A 26685-nucleotide genomic window follows, 5' to 3' on the forward strand; every position below is an offset into this window, starting at 1 on the left:
CAATTTCGATCAAATGCGATTCAAGATGGCGGCTAAAATGTTGTCAAAAACAGGGTTTTTCGCGATTTTCTCGAAAACGGCTCCAACGATTTTGATTAAAGTTATACCTGAAATAGTCATCGCTAAGCTCTATCAACTGCCACAAGTCCCATATCTGTAAAAATTTCAGGAGCTCCGCCCCATCTATGCAAAGTTTGATTTTAGATTCTCAATTATCAGGCTTCAGATACAATTTAAACAAAAAATTTCGATTGGGAAAGATTCAGCATGAGAATCTCTACAACTAATCTTCAGTAACATTTTCACCTAAAATTAAAAATAAGCTCGAAATTCGAGAAAATGTGACTATCCAATTGCGAACTGTTGATTCTATTAAATGATTCACTATGAAGAGATAGCACACCTCGTGTGTCTTCAGCGTTATTGCCCTGTCACCAGCTGGCTCAAATCTTTGAATAGTAGAATTGAGATGCGCGGGAACACTAGCGTCAGGTGATCAATTTCCATAACGGCAAGGAAAGTTGTGTGAGTGCGCCACACCAGATTTTTTATTTTTAACTAGCTGGCCCGGCGAACTTCGTACCGCCAAATAGTTTAATGCATCTCATGACAAACTTTAGCTTGATGTACACATGAGGCATTTTGCATCCAGGTGCTTCTTGCTTATCGGTTTTGAATAGCAGATGCTATTATTCATATTATTCCAATCATCAATTTTAATCGATTTCATTTATATAGATAGTTACCAACTGCAAAATAAATAATTTACTAAAAATCAATTAATTCTAAACACCGAAGACATCACAAAATTATTCGAAACAAAGCAATGTCTAGCGCATGTGTATCTTTAACCTGTGGCCGCACTGCTAGATGGTTACACACAGAATATTCATTTTGTTTTAATCGGGGCGTTTGGAATGAAATAAATGGGCGGTTATAGAGCAACACATACTATTGTCTTCTATCGACCGACGGCTGTTGGATGACGCAATGATTATAACAGCTGATTTTATTTCTGTGTGTGGCCAGCTCACAAATCTTCTCCCATAAGGATTAAATAATGTCAATTTTGAAGGACCGTAGGAAAAAGATCTGCAGTCGGATTATAAATTTGATAGGCCATAAACCTGGTCCTGAACCTAACGAACACAACCGAAAAAAATCATCAAATAAGGTGCACATATGAAAAAGTTATTCAATGTCAATATTTGAGGCTCGATTTTTATTTATAATGATAGGTAAACTCAATATAGTATTTCTTGAAATTGCGTTTTATAATCAGTAGATCATATGATTTTTAATAACTCAGATATTAGTATATTAGGGGTATTTACAATGTTGTTTTAGTCAGCTCAAGTGCTATTTGCTAACTGTGGATTGTGAACGCCCCATCTAAAAACAACTGCTATAAGCTAACTGCAATAGCGCTCTAAGCAGATAATTTGTGTAATACAAAGTTTATAACCTTAATTTTAGTTCGAAAAAGTAAGGTTATAATCAAATATGACCGCCGTTTTAACAGAGTTAGCGGACTCAAACCTGCGCTATCTGCTATCTCGTCTGCTAATTTTTCTTTAACGTACTACTATAGCATTGAGATAACACAGCAGAGATGACTTAGCAAATAGCAGGAGTTAGCGAATAGCTCTACTTAGCCAGCTAACTCCAACATTGTGAATACCCCTATTATGCTACAAGGCCAGGGAGTATGAGAGATATGAACACGAAGTTCCACTGCTATATTTACATGCACAATGTGACACTGCTGTATCGGCTTACGCCAGCAGTGGTGTCATGTTGAATGTCAGTCACAAGGGCTTGCATATTTTTAATATTCATTATAAAGCTAAGTTTACAATATGTAGCTGGAGAGCTTATATCTGCTTATATAAAATTTGAGCTACATATAGTTCTGCTAGATGTAGCTCTGCTATAAGTAGATTTAACGCTAATTTTATGTAGCAGAGCTATATGTAGCTCTGCTATAACTAACTTTGATGCCATTACTTGTAGCAGAGCTACGTATAGTTTGGAATAAACATATCTGACTAGTACATATCTATACATCTGACAATGGACGAGGCCACCCAGGGCGACGAGGGCTTCACTCTCCACACCAACAAGAGAAGAAGAAGGGTAAGTCAAGATTCCACCTCTAATTCTAAGAGTAATAACAGTGCGCCCACGCGCTTTTTCCCACCACTTGTTTTTAGGGCCCCTAAAAACTGGTCGGTTCTTGCTGCAGAGTTGAAGCAGCATCTGAAATCAGAAATACTTATTACCTTGAAAGGTAATAACTATTCTCTGAAAACGTCCTCTGAGGAGGATTTCAAATATCTCCTTCAGAGAGAAGAGATAGAGTTTCACACCTTCAGTTATGAACGTGACTCAGAATTGAAGGTAGTTCTTCGTGGCCTTCACTGATCACATAACCCAGCAGACCTGGCTGTAACTCTCAAGGAAGCTGGGTTTAATGTATCAAATATTACACCTATTAGCAGTCGTGGGAGGCCTTATAGTCTATTCATAATTAAACTGAAAAAGAGGGAGATTTGAAAAAACATCTACTCTCTTAGCAGCCTGTTCTGCATCAAGGTTCAAGTTGAACCTTACAAACCCAAACCGAGCATACCTTAATGCTTCAATTGCCAGAGATATGGCCATAGTTCTGTGAATTGCTTCCACACACCACGTTGTGTGAAGTGTGGTGAAAACCATAAAGCAAGTGATTGTAAGAGAAATCTTCAATCAGAAAAGGCTGCTGTAGTGTGAACTGTCAAGGAGCTCACACAGCCAACTACAGAGGGTGTCCAACACAACAAGCCCAACTAAACAGGCTGCCAGCCAAGAAATTGACTGTCACAAAACAGTCGACTCCCATGCAGCCTCCAGTCGCGGAACGGCGGCCGTGAGAGGCGAGAATGGCTGATCCTGCCTCACTTTCCTACTCGGCGGCCGTTCAGGGGGCTGCAGGGAACAGTCAGAGTCCCCCACCCCCTCCCCGTCACAAAGTTACAATTTTTTTTCTAAAAGAACGACCAGTAATAGTGAAGAACAAATTTCCACCAGTCCCAGTGGAAAGGGTTCCCTCCTCACCCATAATTAATATTCGTGAGGACTTCCCCTCTCTCCATTCCCAAACGAAGACACCACCTTCAGTGGAGTCAAACTCGGGAAGTTCACAAGCTTCCTCCTCACAATCACAACAGGGACAGGGAGGTCTACTGAGCTTTCTAAGCTCTGAAAAATTCGTACAATGGGTGGTAAGTACCCTACCACGTCTCATCAATGCCTTGAACATTGGTGAAGCCATTGCTATTCTTATCAGTGCACTCTCCTCTCTGTTGAACTGAAATGAATAATTTCAAAATTATTTCATTCAATGCAGATGGTCTAAGACACAAAATAGACGAACTTTCGTCACTTTCTTAGTGACCTGAATATAGACGTGGCTCTAATTCAGGAAACACAAATGCCAACTACTATGACAATTAAATTCCCCTCATATCACTGCCTACGCTACGACCGCCCCCCTAATGAGCTCAATCAGACACATGGTGGTGTAGCCCTTCTAATATACAGAAGACACTCGTTCTGTGTACACACACTCCCATCCATACCAGTATGTGCAATCAAGCTGCTCACCCTGAAATATTGGACTATGCATTGTCAGTGGGACTTACAAAGACCTCCCTGGTTGAGGTGGTCGTGGACCTGTCTTTAGATCACCTGCCAGTGTTGTTCACTCTTGTGAATCCCGACTACATTGCAAGACCACCTCCACATCGCCTTACAGTGAAGTATCATGAAAGTGTGTCAAACTCTATTCACATCCTACCAAGCACACATTCGAACACTGTCGACTTGGAAGCTCATACAGCAAATATCACGGAAGTAATAAAAACAGCACTAGGAAGATCATACAGCAAATATCACGGAAGTAATAAAAACAGCACTAGCTGATAACACTTCCTTAGCCTCACCCCAACGACGCTCACTACTTCCTACTGAAATACTCAAGTGGCTATCAGTGAGCGTCGTAGCACTCGCAAATGTTGGCAGATAACACGAGCTCCTGCTGACAAATATGCGTTTAATAGAGCATCAAACAAATGCTCTCAACTACTTAAACTACATCACCTCCAATCCTGGGAATAATATCTCACCTCTTTGCCACCCAACTCAGCCTGGCAAGCTACCCGAAAACTTCTCAGGAACAACCCCCAAACTCTCCACTTGAGGGCCCAAACGGGCTAATCTTCTCAGACCAAGAGATAGTGGATGAGTTTGCCTCTCACCTAAAACTTCACTTCTCAAATCCACCCGTCCCTCATAGTCAAGAGCTCGACTCCCACTTTAGTAAAATAGTCGACAGTGTTTTAGTAACAGTGCAAGACCCCATCCCAAATAATCTCTTACCTTTTACAATGGGAGATATAACAAATGCACTTAAAAATACCAATCCAAAAAAAGGCCCCAGGTCTTGATGGTATTTCTGGGAAGGCCATCTTAAATGCGCCTCCAGAGCTAGCCCAACACCTGCTTGTAATTTTCAATTCCATTCTGAACACCCAACACTTTCCCAACACAATGGAAAAAGAGCAAATTATTCCTGCTCCTAAAGCCAGGAAAACGCTCCACCCTACCATCCAGCTACAGACGAATCTCCATACCCTGCTTTTTCTCAAAGCTCTTTGAGAAAATGTTTCTGGAGAAACATATAAGAGATACACTAGATAGTGTGATAAGGCCAGAGCAGTTTGGATTTCGTGCAGGTTGTTCAACAACACTGCAACCAATGAAATTCTGCTCTCAGTTATCAGACTCTTTCAGCAAGAAAGAGCACGTGGCTGCAGTCTTTATAGACTTCAAAGCAGCCTTCAACACTGTGTGGCTGGATGGACTACTCTATAAACTTTCATCTGTCTTTCCACCTTCAACAATAAGACTCTTCAAGTCATACCTTACTAACAGGTATTTTGAAGCCCATACTCGCACCCCATCTTCAGTAAACTCTTCAGCTCTCACCCCAGTAACAGCAGGTGTCCCCCAAGGATCTGTGCTTGGACCTATCCTCTACTCCTTCTTCATCAACGACATTGACAAAGTCAACAACTTTGTGCAGCATTGAGTTCTTGTGATTTGAGCATCTTCTGTCTCAATATAAGGAGTATCAGAAAGAATTTTGATGAGCTGATGATTAAATTGTGCGACATTAATTTTTCTCTTGGTGTTATTATTCTAACCGAATGCTGGATTAGGACTGAATTTGTACTCCAGTCCATTCGAGGATATGATTAACCTGGCAAATGTCCTACATATTCGGTTGGATGCAGCAGACAAAAAGTGGAACATCCTTGCAATATACAGATCACCGTCCTTTAATGATATTTCAGATTTCCTGAGTGACTTAGAATCGATCCTGAATGAATTAAGAGGACAACAAGTCATATGTGCAGGAGACATGAATATTAACACCCTTCAAATTCGGCCACATCATCAATTGAATGACTACTGCGATCTTCTAAGCGAGCATGGGCTCAGACTCTGCATTAAGTAAGCAACCAGATCTACAACAGAGACTGTTTCATGCATAGATCACATTGCTGCCAACTCCAGAGATATTTTTCCAATCATTTATAAATCAACCATAACCGATCACTTCAACACCATTCTAGGAGTGCAACATATTTCGAGATATAGTGCAAGTGAAACTGGAACACATGAAATAAACGAGAAAATAGACATTGATAGCTTGAAGAATGAACTACTGAATGAGGAGTGGATTCATGTTTTAGAAGATAATAATCCAGATACATCTTATGACACCTTCTTATCAACTCTGAGACAACATATACAAAATAATATCAAGCAGCATCGGCGTCAGAAGAAGTAAAAGGATAGCTGGAAAGGATAATAAAAAAATGTGGAAAGTAATCAGAGATGCTACTGACTCTAAATCAAAAACAAAAATGAAATTGAATGCTATTAAAATAGATGATAGGATTTTCAATCTAAAGGAAAATCCAGAAACTGTGCTCAACCACATGAATAACTTTTTCACAAATGTAGGTGAAGAAATGGCGGAGACAATAATAAATTCCTTGAGAGAACCACTAGACCAAAAAATCATATCACAATATAAACCTGTTACAAGAACTCTACACTCCATCTACTTTCACCCAGTAACTGAAGATGAGCTTCTTGAAGCTATTAGTAGTTTGCGAAATGACATTGCTCCAAGACTTGATGGAATCAATAATAGAACATTGAAGTCGATTAAAAATGTAATTGTAAGACCATTAATTCACATATTTAATTTAAGTCTGTCGAAAGGAATTTTTCCAAAAGCTATGAAAGAGACATGTGTTAGACCATTACATAAAGGAGGCGACAAAACAAATGCCACCAATTACAGGCCTATTTCACTTATAAGCAATATTTCTAAGATTTTGGAAAAACTGGTAAAGAAACGTCTTGTGAATTACATGAAAAAAAAACAACTTACTATCTAGGAATCACTTTGACTTTCGTGAGGGGAGGAGTACAGAAGATGCGGTATTAGAATTGTCAAATTTTGTCACAGATAAGCTAGAAAATAACGAAAAATGTGCAGCAGTGTTCCTGGACCTAGCAAAAGCTTTTGACACTGTTAATCACAGTTTGCTGCTGAAGAATTAGTTTGAAGCCATGGGAATTAGAGGAGTTCCTCTAGAATGGTTTAGATCATACCTCTGTGACCGGCGTCAGAAAGTCAAGGTTGAAGAACATCTCAGTTCAGAGGAAACGATGAAGTTTGGGATTCCCCAAGGAACAGTTCTTGGGCCAATTCTTTATTTGGCATATGCAAATGAGCTATGTTCAATTAAGATTGATTGATTGATTGATTGAGTACTTTATTTATGTAGATTACAATATATATTGGCTTATACACTTATATACAATAGCTTACAATACAGCAAAATTATAGATGAATTTACATAATATAGACTAAGAAAATAATTATTGAAAGTATATGATATGAAAAAGTAATTTGTAATATAATAACTATGGATAATTATATTGTTATGCATCTACATAAATTGGCGGAGCTTTGGACATATCAATGTCCATTCTTCGGAAAGAATATTAAAAATATCCTCCCCACTAACTCTCTACCAAAATTGAAGGGCAATCACACGGGTTGTTGGTGCTTCCACAGTGATGTAGAATTATTGAAGAATCCGGTGGTCTCGTCCGTTCTGTCAGAGAAAAGGCTTAAAATTTCGTTTTTGTTGCATTTACTGTAAGCAAATTTTCTCTCAACCATTTATCGACTTTCATCAATATTCTTCCTGTGCCTAAGAGGGAGAGTCATAGCTTTTGCTGATGATACGTGTATACTATTTGAACGAAACACCTGGGAGGAAGTTTTTAATCTGGTACAGGAAGAATATTGATGAAAGTCGATAAATGGTTGAGAGAAAATTTGCTTACAGTAAATGCAACAAAAACGAAATTTTAAGCCTTTTCTCTGACAGAACGGACGAGACCACCGGATTCTTCAATAATTCTACATCACTGTGGAAGCACCAACAACCCGTGTGATTGCCCTTCAATTCAACAAGTCAATGAAATAAAATATTTAGGAACAATAGTGGACAACAAATGTAAATGGGACAAGCACATTAATCTATCAATTACCCGGATCAGGAAGCTTCTCTATAAATTCTATCAACTCCGTAAAATCCTCAACTATGATACATTTAAAACTGTTTATTTTTCTTTAGTGCAATCAATTTTAAGATACGTCATAATTATCTGGGGAGCTACGAATTTTATACATGTTGAACCTCTCTATAAACTTCAAAAACGAATACTAAAAATAATAGGCTTCAAGGAGAATCAATTCCCCACGAACATTCTTTTCAAGGACAGTAAAGTACTGAGTGTAAGACAACACTACATCCAGGCTATCATCACGCGAATGAGGAGAAACAACGAACACAAAAGACTGGCAGATCATAACCATCAAACAAGGCAGAGAAACACGAATTTAATAGTACCAAGGATGAACACTACATTCGGGCAAAGAAACTACATATATTTGGGACCAAAAATTTACAATTCAATACCAAGTTACATTGGGGAATAATTCAATAGACACAGGTTCAAGAAAAGTTTATTTTCCTGGTTGGTTGATATTGGAAACTATTTATTCTTCATTCTTTTCCTTTACTGGTTTTCATTTTTCCAAAAATTAACTTTCTTATTATTATCCTTAATAGAACGTTAATATTTATCTACTAATTTCATAATTTTGTTTGTATTAAAATTTTTACTAATTTCATTAAAAAAAACTTTAATCCCATATCAGTGAATGAAGTTTGTAAATAGTAATTATAACACGCAACAAGCAACTAATAACTTATACCCCAACACATATAATTTATAGTGGGGTGTATATTTATTTATTCATTGAATTATATTTGCCTATTAAGAAATTATTCAATGCATAAAACTTCATTGTTTTAATTGTATTGATTGTTATAGTACTCTGATTTGTAATGTAATTGTTTTTGATGAATAAATTTTATATGATTTGACATGCCATCTCTACCTTCAGTCCAAACAAGTCTATATGCTGATGACACCACATTCCACTCGAGCAGCATGAACTGAATAGGGCGACCAGGAATGTTCAAGAGCAGTTAAACCTACTTACATCCTGGTGTTCATCCTGGAAGGTAGAGAGATTAATCCAACTAAATGTGTGGTTGTCGCCTTTTCCCGAAAAGCTAAACTTCCTCCCACTCTCAAAATCCATGGCCACGCCCTGCCATGGTCCCAATACCGTCACGTACCTAGGTGTAACTCTGGACAAAACACTCACTTTCAGACAACACTGTTTGTACAACTATTCCCCCTTCTTGTCGCCTCTTCTCTCCCCCTGAAATTTCGGCTGCTCATATTCACAGCCATCATCAGGGCATACCTAACCTATGCCGCCCCAGTCTGGTTCCCATGTCTATTAAAGACCAATAGAAAACGTCTATTTGGCCTTCAAAACAGACTCATCAGAACCATCTGCAACTTTCACTACATTGTGAATAACAGGTTAATCTATGAATATGCCAATACCCCGCAATTACTCAACTTCATTCAGCTCACATCTCGAAAGCTTCATGATACAGCTTCTATCTCGTGACGTACATCAATTGGGCAGATGTACGAAATACCACGACCAGCTCAGACCCACAAGCCACTCCCATTTCAACAATGGTGGCCTGATTGACAGTTAGCAGTTGGGCAGTGAAGGTGCCAACATCTGATAGTCAGCCAGCCACTGATCACAGTACTAAAATTCCCTAGGAGAGAACTCTTCTCCATTTCCACTTCTCCCAAAAAGTAGACTTGGCAAAAAAAAAAAAAATTCGAAATTATTAAATCAGTATCAAATTAGAAAAAAATAGAATTACATAGAAATGAAAAAATAATAAAATTTTAACTATGAAAAAAAATAATAGAAAAAAAATTGCCAAGTTCTACTAAAGGTATATCAGGAACCCCCAACCCCCCAACTTCAGCACTGTTATTACGTTGAGCAGTCATAGAGCTACATAGCTCAAGATACTGCCGAATCAGGGTGCAAATGACTCACCCTAACATGTTCCACTAGTAGCGTAGTAACTAGCACTCAGAGTCAGTCACCACCCAGCCACCAGCTTGACCGAACCAAGGGAGCCACAGCGAGTCCTGCCGGGAACCCTGCCTACTCATTTCACGACCACGTCCAGCCGATGCCCAACAGGAAGCCATCCAGGAGCTGTCAGCGGCAGTTGGGGAAGAAGATAAGTCAGCCGGGCGCATGTAGTTTCTCAAAATATAAATCAATAATTACAAATTGAATAAAAACGCTGAATGAAGATCAATGTGAACGGCTACTTCAATCTATTTATCAATAGGATATTGGTTACTTCTAATGTTTGGATATTCTCTTTGTCCCAATCAATATATCTTTTTGCCTAGCGGTTCACCTTATGATGACCAACGTGTCTGTGGTGTATGTGTGTGTATGTGGTGTGTATGTGTGTGCGATTATGAAATTGAAAAAAACTTATTTCTCTCAAGTTCAATCAGGAAAAAAATGTTTACTTTCATCACACAGTACTGGACTCATTGACCCACGAACAGGCCAAAAAGGTCTATGTGGGCTCTTATATTTCATTAAATAAAGTGAATCCACTTGGGATAGGTGCAATAAGATAAGTTATACCACAATAAAATATGCTAAAACATTGTTGAACTGGATTAAACTTGGAATATTATTATCATAAATATAATATAGATATATATGATAGGGAAGAATAGGATAAGGTATTAATAGTATTATTTGTATTACATGTCTCAAGTTGTGTATTTGCTCTGTTGAAATATTATTGTAAATTGTGTAAATCTTGCTGAAATAAATTCAATTCAATTCAATTCAAGATCCGACGCTGGTTGCGGATGGGGGAACGGCGGCCGGCACGGACAACGCTCTCCAAGCTCCAGCTAAGGCGCAGCACCGATTGTCTCGCGGCTAACGCTGACTTTGAGACTGCCACAGCTAGCCACAGGGATTGAATCGCGACTAACGCTGACTTTGAGACTGCAACAGCTAGCCATAGGGATTGTCTCGCGGCTAACGCTGACTTTGAGACTGCCACAGCTAGCCACAGGGATTGTCTCGCGGCTAACGCTGACTTTGAGACTGCCACAGCTAGCCACAGGGATTGTCTCGCGGCTAACGCTGACTTTGAGACTGCCACAGCTAGCCACAGGGATTGTCTCGCGGCTAACGCTGACTTTGAGACTGCCACAGCTAGCCACAGGGATTGTCTCGCGGCTAACGCTGACTTTGAGACTGCCACAGCTAGCCACAGGGATTGTCTTGCGGCTAACGCTGACTTTGAGACTCATGTGGCGCCTACTGGAGCGGCTAACACGACACCTCAGCTAAGGCGCAGCACCGATTGTCGCGCGGCTAACGCTGACTTTGAGACTCCTGTGGCGCCTCCTGAAGTGAGCACGGCGATCGGCGTCCTAACCCGACCAACCCCTGCCGAGGCATCAAGGATCCCAGCTGCAGCGCGACTCTCCGCCAGCGACGACGACCTGTCAGCCGACATACGAGACCTGCAGCGAATGGTAGCCCACCCCCTCTCGCCTCTCAAGACGCCCATCAAGGAGTGGCGACTGCATCTGCTACACCTCAGCCCGGTCAAAACGACCTACGCGCCCGGTGACGGCCAGGACCCTAGGAGTGCGTGGAAGCGGGCCGCCGCCATCCTGCTCGGCCTCTACTAACAACTGCAAAACCCACCGTCCTTCGGGGCCACAATCACGCTTTCAGAGTCAGTGACACCCCTCTCCGCCGCTAGCCAGGCATTAATGGCCCATGAGGGATAACACTTTGAATTTATTCAATACTGAATACATCAGTATATATATTTTAACAAGAATTCTCATGTGTTCTTCATCTGCTTCTGTTAGGGGGAGATCTCCTTGTGACATCAAGCAGATTAAGCAAGCTTGGATTTTGTCATGGTTCAGAAAACGAGAGTTCATCTTATTTGAAAAATGATCAATAAAAGGAAAAAAAATCAACTCTAAAATGTGTTTCGAAGCGGCTGTCCACTCACGCACTCAATCGCTTTGCTTCACTCACAGCACCATCCTGACCCCCACCAAACCCCCACCATAATATCACCTTCAGACACTGAACCAGGCAAATATAAAGACAGATATCATAGTTAAGTTTATAACCGATCTCCGCTAAAGATGAAATCTAGCAAAAACGCACTAACGTTGCAATTACGTTTACGTAAATAATGTGCAGATTTTAATAAGCAAAATACGATTTTTGCCTATCAATGGGGGGTTGAACCACCAAACCCCCCCCCTCTTTTCGCCACTGTATGGCTCTGCTGTAATTAACTTTGATGCCATTACATGTAGCAGAGCTACATATAGTTTCGAATAAACCAGTAGGCCTATTCACTGCTCAGTTCCCAGCCAGATGCCGAAGAAGAAGGTTTGGCCGCGGCTTTCGCCGCAGCTACTGTGATATTTTCAGAACAGAGAAGAGAAAGAAGATATTGGTTAATTTTGTCTCTATTCCAGTCAAATTCGCTCTCCATCATTTCACAATAATATATAAATCAAAAAGAAATGCTCGCAATGTGCAGTAACCTACTCCTACTAGCACTGACAAAAAATGAGTACAGTATATCTGGTGTAAACCCAGCAGGCACTAAACAGCTGCAAACAGCAGTAAACAGCTGCAGCATCCTTCCTTCAAGGACAGAGCAGCTACATCTAGTTCAGATTCTCTTTGATGTTTACCGAAAATTTTGGATAGCTCATTTTCTGCTATATAGTTGAGAAAATAGGCTTAAAAGCCGGGCTGTATAGCAAATCTCCAGTCACTTTTTGAACATGTAGCTATAGCTCTGCTACATAGTGTAAACCTAGCTTAAAGCTACGTTTACACTATGTAGCTGGAGAGCTGAATAGCTCTGCTATATAGCAGAACTATAAAAAATTTGAGCTACATATAGCTCTGTCAGCTACATATAGCTCTGCTATAAATAGATTTAATGCTAATTTTATGTAGCAGAGCTATATGTAGCTCTGCTACATGTCAATTTTTGTTTATAGCAGAGCTAGTCATCGACTCTCAAAAAACTAAAGAAATTGCCAACCAATTTAATCGATATTTTGCCACAGTTGGGACAAACCTAGCAAATTTTATAATAACCCAGGATGCACCAGTAGTGAGAGATGATGAACATGCTGTAGACTCTTAATTTCAACTGCAACCGGTCTAGAGTGATTAAAAACAATATTGACATATTATTAATACATCCTATCCTACATATAGTCAATTTAAGCATTCTGGTTGGACACTTTCCTTGCGCTCTCAAAACAGTCAGAGTAATACCTATTTATAAATCAGGTCCCAAAGGCATATTCTCCAATTACAGACCTATTTTTTTGTTGGCAACATTATCTAAAATAATCGAAAAGTGTATAAAAATACAACTAAGTATTCAAACGAGTACAATCTCATCTCCAACTCACAGTATGGTTTTCAAAAGTCCAAAAATACATCTGATACTCTTTACAATATGTCTAGGGCTATCTCAAGTAGTATTAAATCAAGAAGAAAAGTGCTGATAACCTTTTTGGACTTGGCATAAGCCTTTGTACAGTTGACAGGAGAATTATAATAAAAAACTTGAATCATTGGGGATAAAAAGTATCTCTCTCTGATGGTTTAAGAGTTACTTTCACAATCGACAGCAATCAGTATGCATAAATGGTGAAAAAATAGTAATAAAGAGAATGTTGAGTATGGGGTAGTCCAGGGAAGCACCCTTGGGCCACTGCTATTCCTAATCTATATCAACAATCTGTCAAAATCAGTAATTGAAGGTGAGTTGTACATATTCCTTTCAATGTCCTTAATACTGATATTGAGAATACAGATGTCTTAAATTTTGTTATAACTTATGAAAATAATCATTTTTACTGCACAGCGATGTACAGGTCTCCTAACAATACTGATCCAAATGATTTTGTAGATAGCCTAGAGCTATTCCTGGATCAAACCAGATCAAACAGGAATAGAATCTTAATAGGAGACACGAATATTTCATTTCTGAGAGTAATATGTCCATTACAGGTCATAAATATTTAGATTTATTGTCAGAGCATGGTTTTGTGGAATACCTTCAGGGTTGTACAAGATACTCCTCTATTCGTAAGCCTTGTTTGGACCACCTTTTTGTTAAGAGTCAATCCTTTGTTTGGAGACCGGCTATTTACAGCTCTTCTATTACTGATCATGAAATAGTAATGGGTTCAATCTCGCTTGTTTGTGATGATTGCGCTGGACCAGAAGGTAATGCTCCTGATAATGATAGAGTTGAACATGTTAGCTTCTAAGGCTTTAGGAATAATGCTTCTAAGGCTTTCACTTTATTTTATAATAGGTTACTGTTATTATTCAATTCTTGCACCATCACTAAAGCTGGGAAAATAAGTCACAAATTAATTAGAATCAAGCCATGGGTGACAAATAGTTTGGTCAGGTCAATCAGGAAAAGAGATAAGATGTCACTTAATGTTCGTAAACAGCCATTTAATCCACTATTACGCATTACATATAAAAATTATCATAGAATTTTAAAGTCTGTTCTAAGGGCTGCGAAAGAAATGTATTTTCAAAAAAAGTTTGTTGATTGCGGGCTCAACTTAAAAAAGGTTTGGAAAACAATTGATGAAGCTACAGATACTGTCCGGCAAAGAAATAATTTCATTTCAGATATTGTGTCTTTGGATAACAAACTTATAAAAAGTGATAGGGGGGTGGAGATGGCTGAGGAATTCAATAGGCATTTTGCAAATGTTGGTAAAAATAATACAAAAAAAATTAAAAATAAGAGAGATATAAATCGTGGCATTGAACATAAAATTAATAGGACTTCATGCAATTCATTTTTCTTTAGCCCCGTGTCATCACAAGAGATACAAGATAAGATAAAAAAACTTAAGAAAAAAGCAGCTGCTGGCATAGATGGTATTCATTCTAAATGTCTGATTATTTGCTCCTTGGCTCTTTCTCTGCCTCTGGTATACATAATAAATTTGTGTTTTGAGCAGGGTTACTTCCCAGACGAGATGAAGCATGCTACTGTTATCCCGCTCCATAAAGGTAAAGAAAAGTCAAGTCTTAATAATTACCGGCCCATTTCATTGCTGTCAAGTATATCCAAGATTATTGAAAAATGTGTGAAATCAAGAGTTATAAGTTATTTTGAGAAATATAAAATCTTATCCAATTCCCAATTTGGGTTCCGCAGTGGTATGAACACTTCTGACGCAATCTTTTATCTAACAAAAGATATTATAAATCACTTGGATAATGGAAATAAATGTGTGTGTGTGTTCATTGATTTTACAAAGGCTTTCGACACCGTTGAACATGCCATTTTACTTAAAAAAAAAAAAAATGGAATCAATGGGCTTCAGAGGAAATGCTTTGCGGTTCTCAGTCTTATCTGAGTGGAAAGTTGCAGTCCACAAAATCCACAAAAGTTAATAGGGTGGTGAGTTCAATGTCTGAGGTGAATACTGGAGTACCGCAGGGAACAGTGCTCGGACCTATCTTATTTTTGATCTATATAAATGATCTTCTCGGTATTGAGCTTGAGCATGGTTCCCTCTATTCATTTGCGGACGATACTATTGCAGTGTTTCATGGTTCCAGTTGGGTTGATACTTGCGAGAGGGCTAACAGTGGCCTGGCTATACTTAAGGATTGGTTAGACGAGAATCTAGTATCTATTAATGTTGCGAAGACTGTTGCCATCCCATTTTCCCTGACATCTGCGGGTTGTTTGACTGATGTTGACAACTGCAGAATTGTTATTCATGAAACTGGCTGTAATCGTTGTGCATGTACATGTGCACAAATGGAGTTTCAGGAGAATGTCAAGTACTTAGGTATCATGATAGATAAGCACTTGCGTTGGGGGAGTCATGTGGCATATGTGCTCCAGACTGAGAAAATTGATTTATAAATTTGTTCAGTTGAGAAATATGTTGCCTCTACACCAACTGAGAATGGTATTCTTAGCCTTAAAACAGTCCATTGTGAGCTATGGAATCATTGGCTGGGGAAACTGAGGGGCTTCTATTATCATGCAGCCACTAATTCTATTACACAAAAAATTATAAAAATCTGTCTTAAAAAACCAATAAGATACCCATCTGAATATATATACAGAGAATTTCTGGTATATAGTATACCACATCTTTTTGAATTTGAATTATTGAAGTACATTTATTTGAGACCACATACTTTTCCTTTATCTGCGGTACACATGTATGGTACACGAAGACAACTTAGAGAACCCCTTGAGGAGCCCCGTCTCAGGACTACTGCAGCTGCAGATCATGCTTTTTCCAGGGGGCCCCGTTTATTCAATCAACTTCCTCTATCAATAGTCTCTGCACCAAGCTTTTCTATATTCAAAAATGGTGTCCGTTGTTCCTTTAAAATGAGGCAAAATTGAAGATTGATGTATAAGGCCTTTATGTTTACTCATGTCTCTCTCTTTTTCATCCTAAATATTTCATTACGATAGAATTGAGGATTAAGTGCATGAGAGTCTTTTCTTTGTTGCTTTTTATTCTTTCTATGCATTCTGTTAGTTTTTCTCACTGTGTCCATTATCATTATTTTGTTTTTATATACCAGTTTCTTTTAATTTTTAGTGACTCTGAAAAAACAATCTTAATATAATAATGAAGAAAATTATTTTTTTTGTTTTCTTCTATAAGATTAGATTAGATATAAATAAGTATGATTTTGTTTATACCAAAATAGATTGTAAATTTAGTTCTGTTAAATAAGTTCTTTGTTGATTAAAAAAATATTTTTCTTGTTTCGTTTTGTTAAATATTGGTACAAATGTTTACAATATTCATAACAAATAGTGTAAACGTATAACACAACTGATACAGTTTATTTTAGTTTTGTTGAAGGATTTTTTAGTTTATTTTGTTGTAATTAGTTTTTGTTTAGTTGAATGATATTCCGGTTTGTTTGAATGTGTTCTGGTTTATTGTACTGTAGTCCAAGATAAAGTTATTATGTTAAGCGACTCATCCCTCAGCACAAGTATTACGCTTAAAGATGGATGAACCAGAAATATTTCTTCAAGGGCACTTACCTTCCATTATTATATCTTATTTCATTTTATTTTTTAAATATTGTATTATTTTATTTATTTTATCTACACATAGGGTTCTGTTTATTTATTATTTTATTATTGCATGTTAAACGATTGTGAAATGCGCTTGTGTTCTTGAATGTGATTGTAATGTAATTTATTTATTTTTATTGGTTAGAATAAAGCATTTATTATTTATTATATGTTTGCTGATGACACAGCACTAGTGTCTGCTGGGAGCACTTGGGAGGAGGCCTACAAGAGTGCTTCAATTGATTTGTCAAAAATAACTGGTTTGATCACAATAGCCTTACAGTAAATATGGAAAAAACGAAGTTTATGCCAATAGGTACAAGAAATAAAGCGGATCCAGGCTCACTAACACTAACGATGCATTCTTGTAATAATCCCAGGTCTGCTGGATGTAATTGTAGTATGATTGAGCGCGTTGATCATTACAAATACCTGGGCGTTGTCTTGGATTCCAAGATGAGTTGGGTACAACATTTTCAGTGTGCTAAGAATAGGCTCAGAAAGCTGCTTCACGCATACAAGAGGCCTACAAGAGTGCTTCAATTGATTTGTCAAAAATAACTGGTTTGATCACAATAGCCTTACAGTAAATATGGAAAAAACGAAGTTTATGCCAATAGGTACAAGAAATCAAGCGGATCCAGGCTCACTAACACTAACGATGCATTCTTGTAATAATCCCAGGTCTGCTGGATGTAATTGTAGTATGATTGAGCGCGTTGATCATTACAAATACCTGGGCGTTGTCTTGGATTCCAAGATGAGTTGGGTACAACATTTTCAGTGTGCTAAGAATAGGCTCAGAAAGCTGCTTCACGCATTTTCAGAGCTGAGTAATGTTCTGAGTGTGGATCAGTGCAAAGTAGTTCACTTTGCCTATGTCCAATCTATAATACTATATGGAATTCTAGCTTGGGGAGGGGCTTCCTCCTCAGTCATCGAGCCTCTTGCAGTCACCCAAAGATCAATTATAAAAACAATTTTAAAGAGAGACTAGATACCCAACAATACAATTGTTTATCGAATTTCCCGTACTGAATGTAAGACAGCTTTTTATTAAATCTTTGATGATCCATATCAAAAACGGAACTTCTGGGAGAAACAGTAGTTAACCATAGCTACTCAACTCACCACAGATCCAATTACAGCTTTGAGATACCTCAGCTGACTCACGGCTCTGGAATGATAAATCCTTCATACCTGGCCCATATCTTGTACAGAAATGTGCCAGGGGTGATTAGGGAAGCAGAGACGTTTAGTTTGGTAGTGTTTAGGAAGAGGGTGGACAGGTGTCTGTACCAGATTGGTTGGGAAGCTTCAGAAGAACAACTCCAATCTCGTTATGCTTGGTGACCAACACAACTTCAAGGTTTCCAGACAATTGATTGGTATTTATTTTATCATTGATATAACCGGTTTGACTGTTTTGCCTTTCTGGTTTATGCTTTTTTTCATTCTCTCTTCTGAGAATTTCTGAAATCCCTGCCACTGCAGTCTTCAATAAACTATTGTTTTTTTTTCTTTATTTATTCTATTAATCAATCAATGTATTAAGTATACTTATTCCTACATACATATTCCTATATTCTTAAATATACATCAGCACAATGAATTATCTATTTTATGATCAAAATATTAATAATACATCTACAATAGAAGTGTATTCTCTATTATTTACTTCTATGAGCAGATTAAGCTTATATGTATAAAGCGGAACTCCCCCCCCCCTACACACAGATGGATAGTCTAGTAAGAGGATTCCAAAATATGTTGTACATTGTATTTCACATTCGTGTATTATGTTTTTTGGAAATGAACTGAAATTGAAATTGAATTGATATGTAGCTGCTCTGTCCTTGAAGGAAGGCTGCCGCAGCTGTTTAGTGCCTGCTGGGTTTACACCAGATATACCTACTATACTCATTGGTTATCAGAGTGCTAGTAGGTTACTGCGCATTGTGAGCATTTATTTTTGATATATATTATTGTGCAATGATGGAGGGTGAATTTGACTGGAATAGAGACAAAATATTCCAATATCTTATTTTTCTCTTCTGTGCTGCCATCACTTGTAGCAGAGCTACATATAGGTTGGAATAAACCAGTATTCACTGCTCAGTTCCCAGCCAGATGCCGAAGAAGGAATTTCCTGCAGCAGCCGCTGCTTTCGCCGCAGCTACTGTGATATTTTCAGCACAGAGAAGAGAAAGAAAATATTGGATAATTTTGTCTCTATTCCAGTCAAATTCACTCTCCATTATTGCACAATAATATATAAATCAAAAAGAAATGCTCGCAATGCGCAGTAACCTACTAGCACTCTGACAACAAATGAGTATAGTATATCTGGTGTAAACCCAGCTGGCACTAAACAGCTGCGGCAGCCTTCCTTCAAGGACAGAACAGCTAAATCTAGCTCTGTTATAAACAAAAATTGACATGTAGCAGAGCTATTATGTAGCAGAGCTACATATAGCTTAGATTCTCTTTGATGCTTACCGAAAATTTTGGATAGCTCATTTTCTGCTATATAGCTGAGAAAATAGGCTTAAAACTGCTATATAGCTATGCTACATAGTGTAAACCTAGCTTTACTATGTGAGTTTAATAACTTTTTTTATAATATATTTTAAGCTATTTAGTTTGTTTCATGTCATCATATTAATAAATTATATGAGTTTGTTTCATGTCATCATATTAATAAATTATATGTAGATGTTATGAATATGTTAGTTTAATAATTTTATTATAATTAATTTCAACTTATTCAGTTTGTTTCATGTCATCATATTTTTGACTAAGATATTAAAAACTAGTACTGTGTATCTGACTAGTACTGGTCAGATACATATTGAAACAGAAAAAAAATCAACTTACCAGGCAGAATGCTGTTACTAATTTCAGAAGCAACAATATCGTCTAGTTTTGATGATATCAGATTATTAATAGCTTGTGAAATTGCAGAAATAGATGATTCTTGGTTCTTCTTATTGTCTTCTTTTGTGCATAAACCTGTTAGTGATTTTTCGATTACACCACATTGCTGGTTCAATTTACGGCTCAAAACTTTTTCGAATTCTCGTGGGTTATTCAACCTAAGAACCTCCTCCCGCAAACACTATCAACAACACAAAACAGTCATAAAAATGTTCACTTCACCATTAATCTGATTCTTATGCGCTCAAGTTTACATAACAAGCATTTTCTTAAGAAAAGGAATGATATGAATCACGAAACATGATTTCACAATTAATTCATTAATCAATTTCAATTACTATAGCGAGAAGATTCATGCTTGAATTATCATAGGAAATAATAAGAATTTCAATCATATTTATTCATATAAATAACCAAACTATAGAATTTGGAATGATAGAATTTATATACAAACGATATAAGTATATATATATAAGTATATATATATATATATATATATATATATATATATATATATAATATATATATATATATAATATATATATATAAATATAAAAGTATATAAAAACGATTCAAAGTTGAAACAAAATTGAAAACCGTGAATAATAGTAATAATTTCTCAAAATGCCAACGATTTGCATCCAGAGGGGTTTCTTCACAGATAGCCTACTATAATGAAATAAAATAGTATATTTCGCACCTATTTCGAAATCGGTTTTGAAGTCAGAGGCCGTAGGCCGAGGACTAGAAAAGATTGAGAGCCGGAAACACATTTTTGCCCGTGGTGCGAACGCTATTTTTCTTCGCCACACAAAAAACCGGGCAATATATATAATATATATATATAAATCTTTTTCACCAATCATGTATTAGATTGTAGGCCTACACTGCGACGTTGCAATATATCGTAGGCCGCGGCCTTGTATTAGAGGTGGCTATGATATTATATATATATGATATGATATTATATATGATATCATAGCCACCTCTAATACAAGGCCGCGGCCTACGATATTGCAACGTCGCAGTGTAGGCCTACAATCTGATACATGATTGGTGAAAAAGATTTTTAAATATACCAGCTGAACTTTTTCATACATATATATATATATATATATATATATATATATATATATATATATATATATATATATATAGCACATAACAGAAGACACTTTAAAGTTTGTAATAAAAATTAAAACAGGAGACACGATATAAATAGATTGAAAACACTTAAAAACTTATATTAGAAATGGGAGAAATTTTCGGAGACTGAGTCTCCTTTCTCAACCGAGCACAGACTGCAGTTTTGAATCCAACGGTCCTGTACAGAGTACGCACGGAGACTCAATTGTAGCAGCAGAGACCACAGATTACGCGGTGCAGACGGATGGAGAGAAAAATGGTACAGATTCAGGGGACATTATGGGGTTGCTGCATTAAGCAAGCAACCAGAACTACAACAGAAACTGCTTCTTGTATAGATCACATTGCTTCCAACTCCAGAGATAATCTTTTTCCAATCATTTATGAATCAACAATAACTGACTACTTCACCACAATTCTAGGAGTGCAACATATTTCGAGAAATAGTGCAAGTGAAACTGGAACACATGAAATAAACGAGAAAATAGACATTAATAGCTTGAAGAATGAACTACTGAATGAGGAGTGGATTCATGTTTTTTGGAAGATAATAATCCAGATACATCTTATGACACCTTCTTATCAACTCTGAGACAACATATACAAGAAAATATCAAGCAGCATCGGCGGCAGAAGAAGTACAAACCCATCAAACCATGGATCACCAGAGGTATAGTAGCAGCAATAAGAACCAGAAATCTTCTCAACAAAAGAAGAAAGGAAGACCCAAACAACATTAACTTAACCATCTTCTATCGTCGGTATAGGAATACACTCACAGCTTTAATTCATGAAACAAAGGACCAATGCTATAGAGAAAATTGTATGAAGCTGGAAAGGATAATAAAAAAATGTGGAAAGTAATCAAAGATGCTACTGACTCTAAATCAAAAACAAAAATGAAATTGAATGCTATTAAAATAGATGATAGGATTTTCAATCTAAAGGAAAATCCAGAAACTGTGCTCAACCACATGAATAACTTTTTTACAAATGTAGGTGAAGAAATGGCGGAGACAATAATAGATTCCTTGAGAAAACCACTAGACCAAATCATATCCCATTATAAACCTGTTACAAGAACTCTACACTCCATCTACTTTCACCCAGTAACTGAAGATGAGCTTCTTGAAGCTATTAGTAGTTTGCGAAATGACATTGCTCCAAGACTTGATGGAATCAATAATAGAACATTGAAGTCGATTAAAAATGTAATTGTAAGACCATTAATTCACATATTTAATTTAAGTCTGTCGAAAGGAATTTTTCCAAAAGCTATGAAAGAGACATGTGTTAGACCATTACATAAAGGAGGCGACAAAACAAATGCCACCAATTACAGGCCTATTTCACTTATAAGCAATATTTCCAAGATTTTGGAAAAACTGGTAAAGAAACGTCTTGTGAATTACATGAAAAAAAAACAACTTACTTTCTAGGAATCAATTTGGCTTTCGTGAGGGGAGGAGTACAGAAGATGCGGTATAAGAATTGTCAAATTTTGTCACAGATAAGCTAGAAAATAACAAAAAATGTGCAGCAGTGTTCCTGGACCTAGCAAAAGCTTTTGACACTGTTAATCACAGTTTGCTGCTGAAGAAATTAGAAGCCATGGGAATTAGAGGAGTTCCTCTAGCATGGTTTAGATCACACCTCTGTGACCGGCGTCAAAAAGTCAAAGTTGTAGAACATCTCAGTTCAGAGGAAACGATGAAGTTTGGGATTCCCCAAGGAACAGTTCTTGGGCCAATTCTGTATTTGGCATATGCAAATGAGCTATGTTCAATTAAGATAAGAGGAAGAGTAATAGCTTTTGCTGATGATACGTGTATACTATTTGAAGGAAACACCTGGGAGGAAGTTTTTAATCTGGCACAGGAAGAATTGATGAAAGTCGATAAATGGTTAAGAGAGAATTTGCTTACAAATGCAACAAAAACAAAATTTTTAGCCTTTTCTCTGACAGAACGGACGAGACCACCGGATTCTTCAATAATCCTGCAACAACCCGTGTGATTGCCCTACAATTCAACAAGTCAATGAAATAAAATATTTAGGAACAATAGTGGACAACAAATTCAAATGGGACAAGCACATTAATCTATCAATTACCCGGATCAGGAAGCTTCTCTACAAATTCTATCAACTCCGTAAAATCCTCAACTATGAGACATTAAAAACTGTTTATTTTTCTTTAGTGCAATCAATTTTAAGATACGTCATAATTATCTGGGGAGCTACGAATTTTATACATTTTGAACCTCTCTATAAAATTCAAAAACGAATACTAAAAATAATAGGCTTCAAGGAGAATCAATTCCCCACGAACATTCTTTTCAAGGACAGTAAAATACTGAGTGTAAGACAACTCTACATCCAGGCTATCATCACGCGAATGAGGAGAAACAACGACCACAAAAGACTGGCAGATCATAACCATCAAACAAGGCAGAGAAACACGAATTTAATAGTACCAAGGATGAACACTACATTCGGGCAAAGAAACTACATATATTTGGGACCAAAAATTCACAATTCAATACCATGTTACATTAGGGAATAATTCAATAGACACAGGTTCAAGAAAAGTTTATTTTCCTGGTTGGTTGATATTGGGGTGGAAAATTGTGAAAATTTAGTTAGACTGTAAATATTGAAACTATTCTTCATTCTTCTCTTTACTGTTTTTCATTTTTCTAAAATAACCTTTCTTATTATTATCCTTAGTATAATATTAATATTAATTTTCATCTACTAATTTCATAATTTCATTTGTATTATAAATTTTTACTAATTTTATTATAAAAAATTTTAATCCTATATCAGTGAATGAAGTTTGTAAATAGTAATTATAACACACAATAAGCAACTAATTACTTATACCCCAACACATATAATTTATAGTGGGGTGTATTTTTTATTATATTATATTATTATTTTTTTATTATAGTGGGGTTATATTTATTCATTGAAGTTATCATTTATTCATTGTTGAAACACCGCTGATTTATGTAGTTACATTACAATACTATATTATCAATATTCTAATGTTCCATTCAATCTTCATTGTAATTAATAAGTTTTCATAATATGTGAAATTTGTTGCATAATTAGCTGTTGTACTGTAATTTATTGTAGATTCGTGTATAGACCAGAATGTATTGTGACTTACTTGAATAAATAAATTTGAATTGAATTGAAATTTAGGGGGCGGTTACAAACGGGATATTTAAGATTTGAATAAGGAAAGGTGTAGCTTATGAATTGATAGAAAAGAGGAGATTTAAAATTAGAAATCAAAAAAGAAGTAGACTAAAATTGGAGAAAGGAATTGTAGAATTGAACTTGAATGAAATTTATTTTTCATTTTTATTGAACATATATATTTGATAGCTGTGAAATTTATTATATGATGAAATTTATTTCAATTTAATTAAACAGTTGGTAGCTATGGTACTATTGCTGTCTGTTGAGACCAGGACTGGAAGCAGCTCAAGCACCCAAATAAAAGCCAATTCTTTCGTCTTGACATCTATGGAGGGGGGCTGTGGAAGGGAGGGTGGTAAGGTCTTCGACTTTGAAGCATTGGCCAAAGTTCTTGTTGTGCTCCGAGCCATGGGTGGGGATGGGTAGGGAAGTATTATTTTTAAAGGAAGCCCTGTGATTGTTGATCCGGAGGTTTAGGGCAGTGGTGGTTTCACCTATGTAGAAGGCAGGACAGAAGTTGCAGGAAAGGAGGTAGATGCAATTTTTGGAGATGCAATTACTTGATTGGTGGATTTGGTGGGTGTAGTTGGTGATAGGACTGGTAAAGGAGATGGAAGAATCAGTGATAGGACAGGTTTTACAGCGGGGGCGTTTGCAAGGTAGGGTACCAGGTAGAGTTGGGATTTCATCAGAGGTGAATGATTTGTTTTTACTGAGAATTTTCTTGAGGTTGGGAGGTTGCTTATAAATGAGGGTGGGTGGTTGCTGGAAAAGGTGTTTGGTAGAGGGATTGGAGGAGACGACATGGAACAGATCTTTAAGGACAGGTTTGAGGTTTTCAATTCCAGGGAAGTAGGTGGTACAGAGCTTTGGAGTTCGTGGGATTTGGGAATTTTTTTGTGGTTGGATTGGTGTCTGTTTTGGAGGAGAATTGATTCTGTAACAACCTTTCAGGATTGTTACATTTCAGGAGGGATTGGTGGAGTTTTTTGAGTTACTGGTCAAGGTGGTGGGGATCACTGCAAATTTTTTGGCCTCGGATTGAGAGGGAACGTGGGAGGGATCTTTTGATGTGGTAGGGTTGGCAACTCTCAAAGTGTAGGAACTGTTGAGTGTGGGTGGATATGGTGAAAGTATTGGTGGATAAGGTATTGGAGTTGGAAAGGATTATATTGACATCTAGGAAGTTGATGGAGGATTCAGAAATATTCCAGGTGAAGGAGACAGAGTAGTTGGAGTTGAGTTGATTGAGGAAGTGGGAGAGGGTATCATGTCCATGAGGCCATATGAGGAATATGTCGTCAATGAAACGGAGCCATATCAGGGGGATAGGGTTTGTTTGGAAAGGAAATCTTGTTCAAGGAGGCCCATGAATAGGTTTGCATAGGATGGTGCCATCCTGGTGCCCCTCGCTGTACCCTGGGTTTGAAGATAATATTCATCTTCAAACCTGAAAAAGCATTGCTTGTGAGCACCAGTTTGGCAAGGTTTGGCAAGGAGGGAGGTTGAAGGGGTGGAGGGTGTGGGTCGTGAGGAAAGGAAATGCTCAAGGGATTTAAAACCTTCAGAATGGGGGATGGAGGTGTAGAGGGAGGCTACATCAATGGTAACAAGGAGGAGTTGTTGATCAGTTGGAAGGGTTGTGTTTCTTAGAATATCTATGGAGTGGAAGTTGTCTTTGAGATGAAAGGGTAGGATTTGGGAATTTTTTTGTGGTTGGATTGGTGTCTGTTTTGGAGGAGAATTGATTCTGTAACAACCTTTCAGGATTGTTACATTTCAGGAGGGATTGGTGGAGTTTTTTGAGTTACTGGTCAAGGTGGTGGGGATCACTGCAAATTTTTTGGCCTCGGATTGAGAGGGAACGTGGGAGGGATCTTTTCATGTGGTAGGGTTGGCAACTCTCAAGGACTTTGTAGGAAACACTCTCAAAGTGTTTCCTACACTTTCATTCCAATTCAATTCTATAATTCCATTTTCTAACTTTATCCTACTTCATTTCGGATTTCTAATTTTAAATCTCCTCTTTTCTATCAATTCATAATCTACACCTTTCCTTATCCATAACCCACTCAAATTTGAAATCTTCCGCTTGTAACCCATAATGGCTATCAATTAATCAATCCGTGTCATGTTTATCCTGTTTCATTTTATATTATAAAACTTTAAAGTGTTTTCCGTTATGTGCTATATATATATATATATATATATATATATATATATATATATATATATTATATATATATATATATGAGAATAATTGTTTATTAGGCACAAAACTGAAAGGTCATAGCTCTAGCAAATCTGAGGTAAGGTAATCTGAATATCAGGAAATTGTCCAAGTATCTTTATTTTTAGTGGATACAATTACAAATCATATTAATATGATCGGGAAAGAACAACAGGCATGGCCCATAACTATTCTGTTTCCAAATTTTGATAATGAATAGCATGTCCGAAAAAACAGGTTGTTTTTAATAGTTGACCGAGCGAAGTGAGGTCTAAGATTCAAGTCGACGGTTTGGCATTTCTCTTAATGTTTAAATGTTTATATGTTGTGCATTTACGGCAAAACGCGGTAATAGATTCTCATGAAATT

At 37.2% G+C, this 26685-nt stretch overlaps 1 protein-coding gene across 2 annotated transcripts in view; it reads right to left on the reverse strand.

Moving 5' to 3' along the window:
* The window catches only part of LOC111055383 (enhancer of mRNA-decapping protein 4), a 113130-nt gene that overhangs the window by 16037 nt on the left and 70408 nt on the right, over positions 1-26685 (reverse strand). For both annotated transcript variants that reach the window (XM_039423854.1, XM_039423855.1), the window contains one exon: positions 19674-19914. In XM_039423854.1, the coding sequence (XP_039279788.1) occupies positions 19674-19914 (241 nt within the window). The remainder of the gene's footprint in view (positions 1-19673; positions 19915-26685) is intronic.

The sequence above is a fragment of the Nilaparvata lugens genome, chromosome 3, assembly GCF_014356525.2.
Source record: "Nilaparvata lugens isolate BPH chromosome 3, ASM1435652v1, whole genome shotgun sequence".
Lineage (NCBI taxonomy): Eukaryota > Metazoa > Arthropoda > Insecta > Hemiptera > Delphacidae > Nilaparvata > Nilaparvata lugens.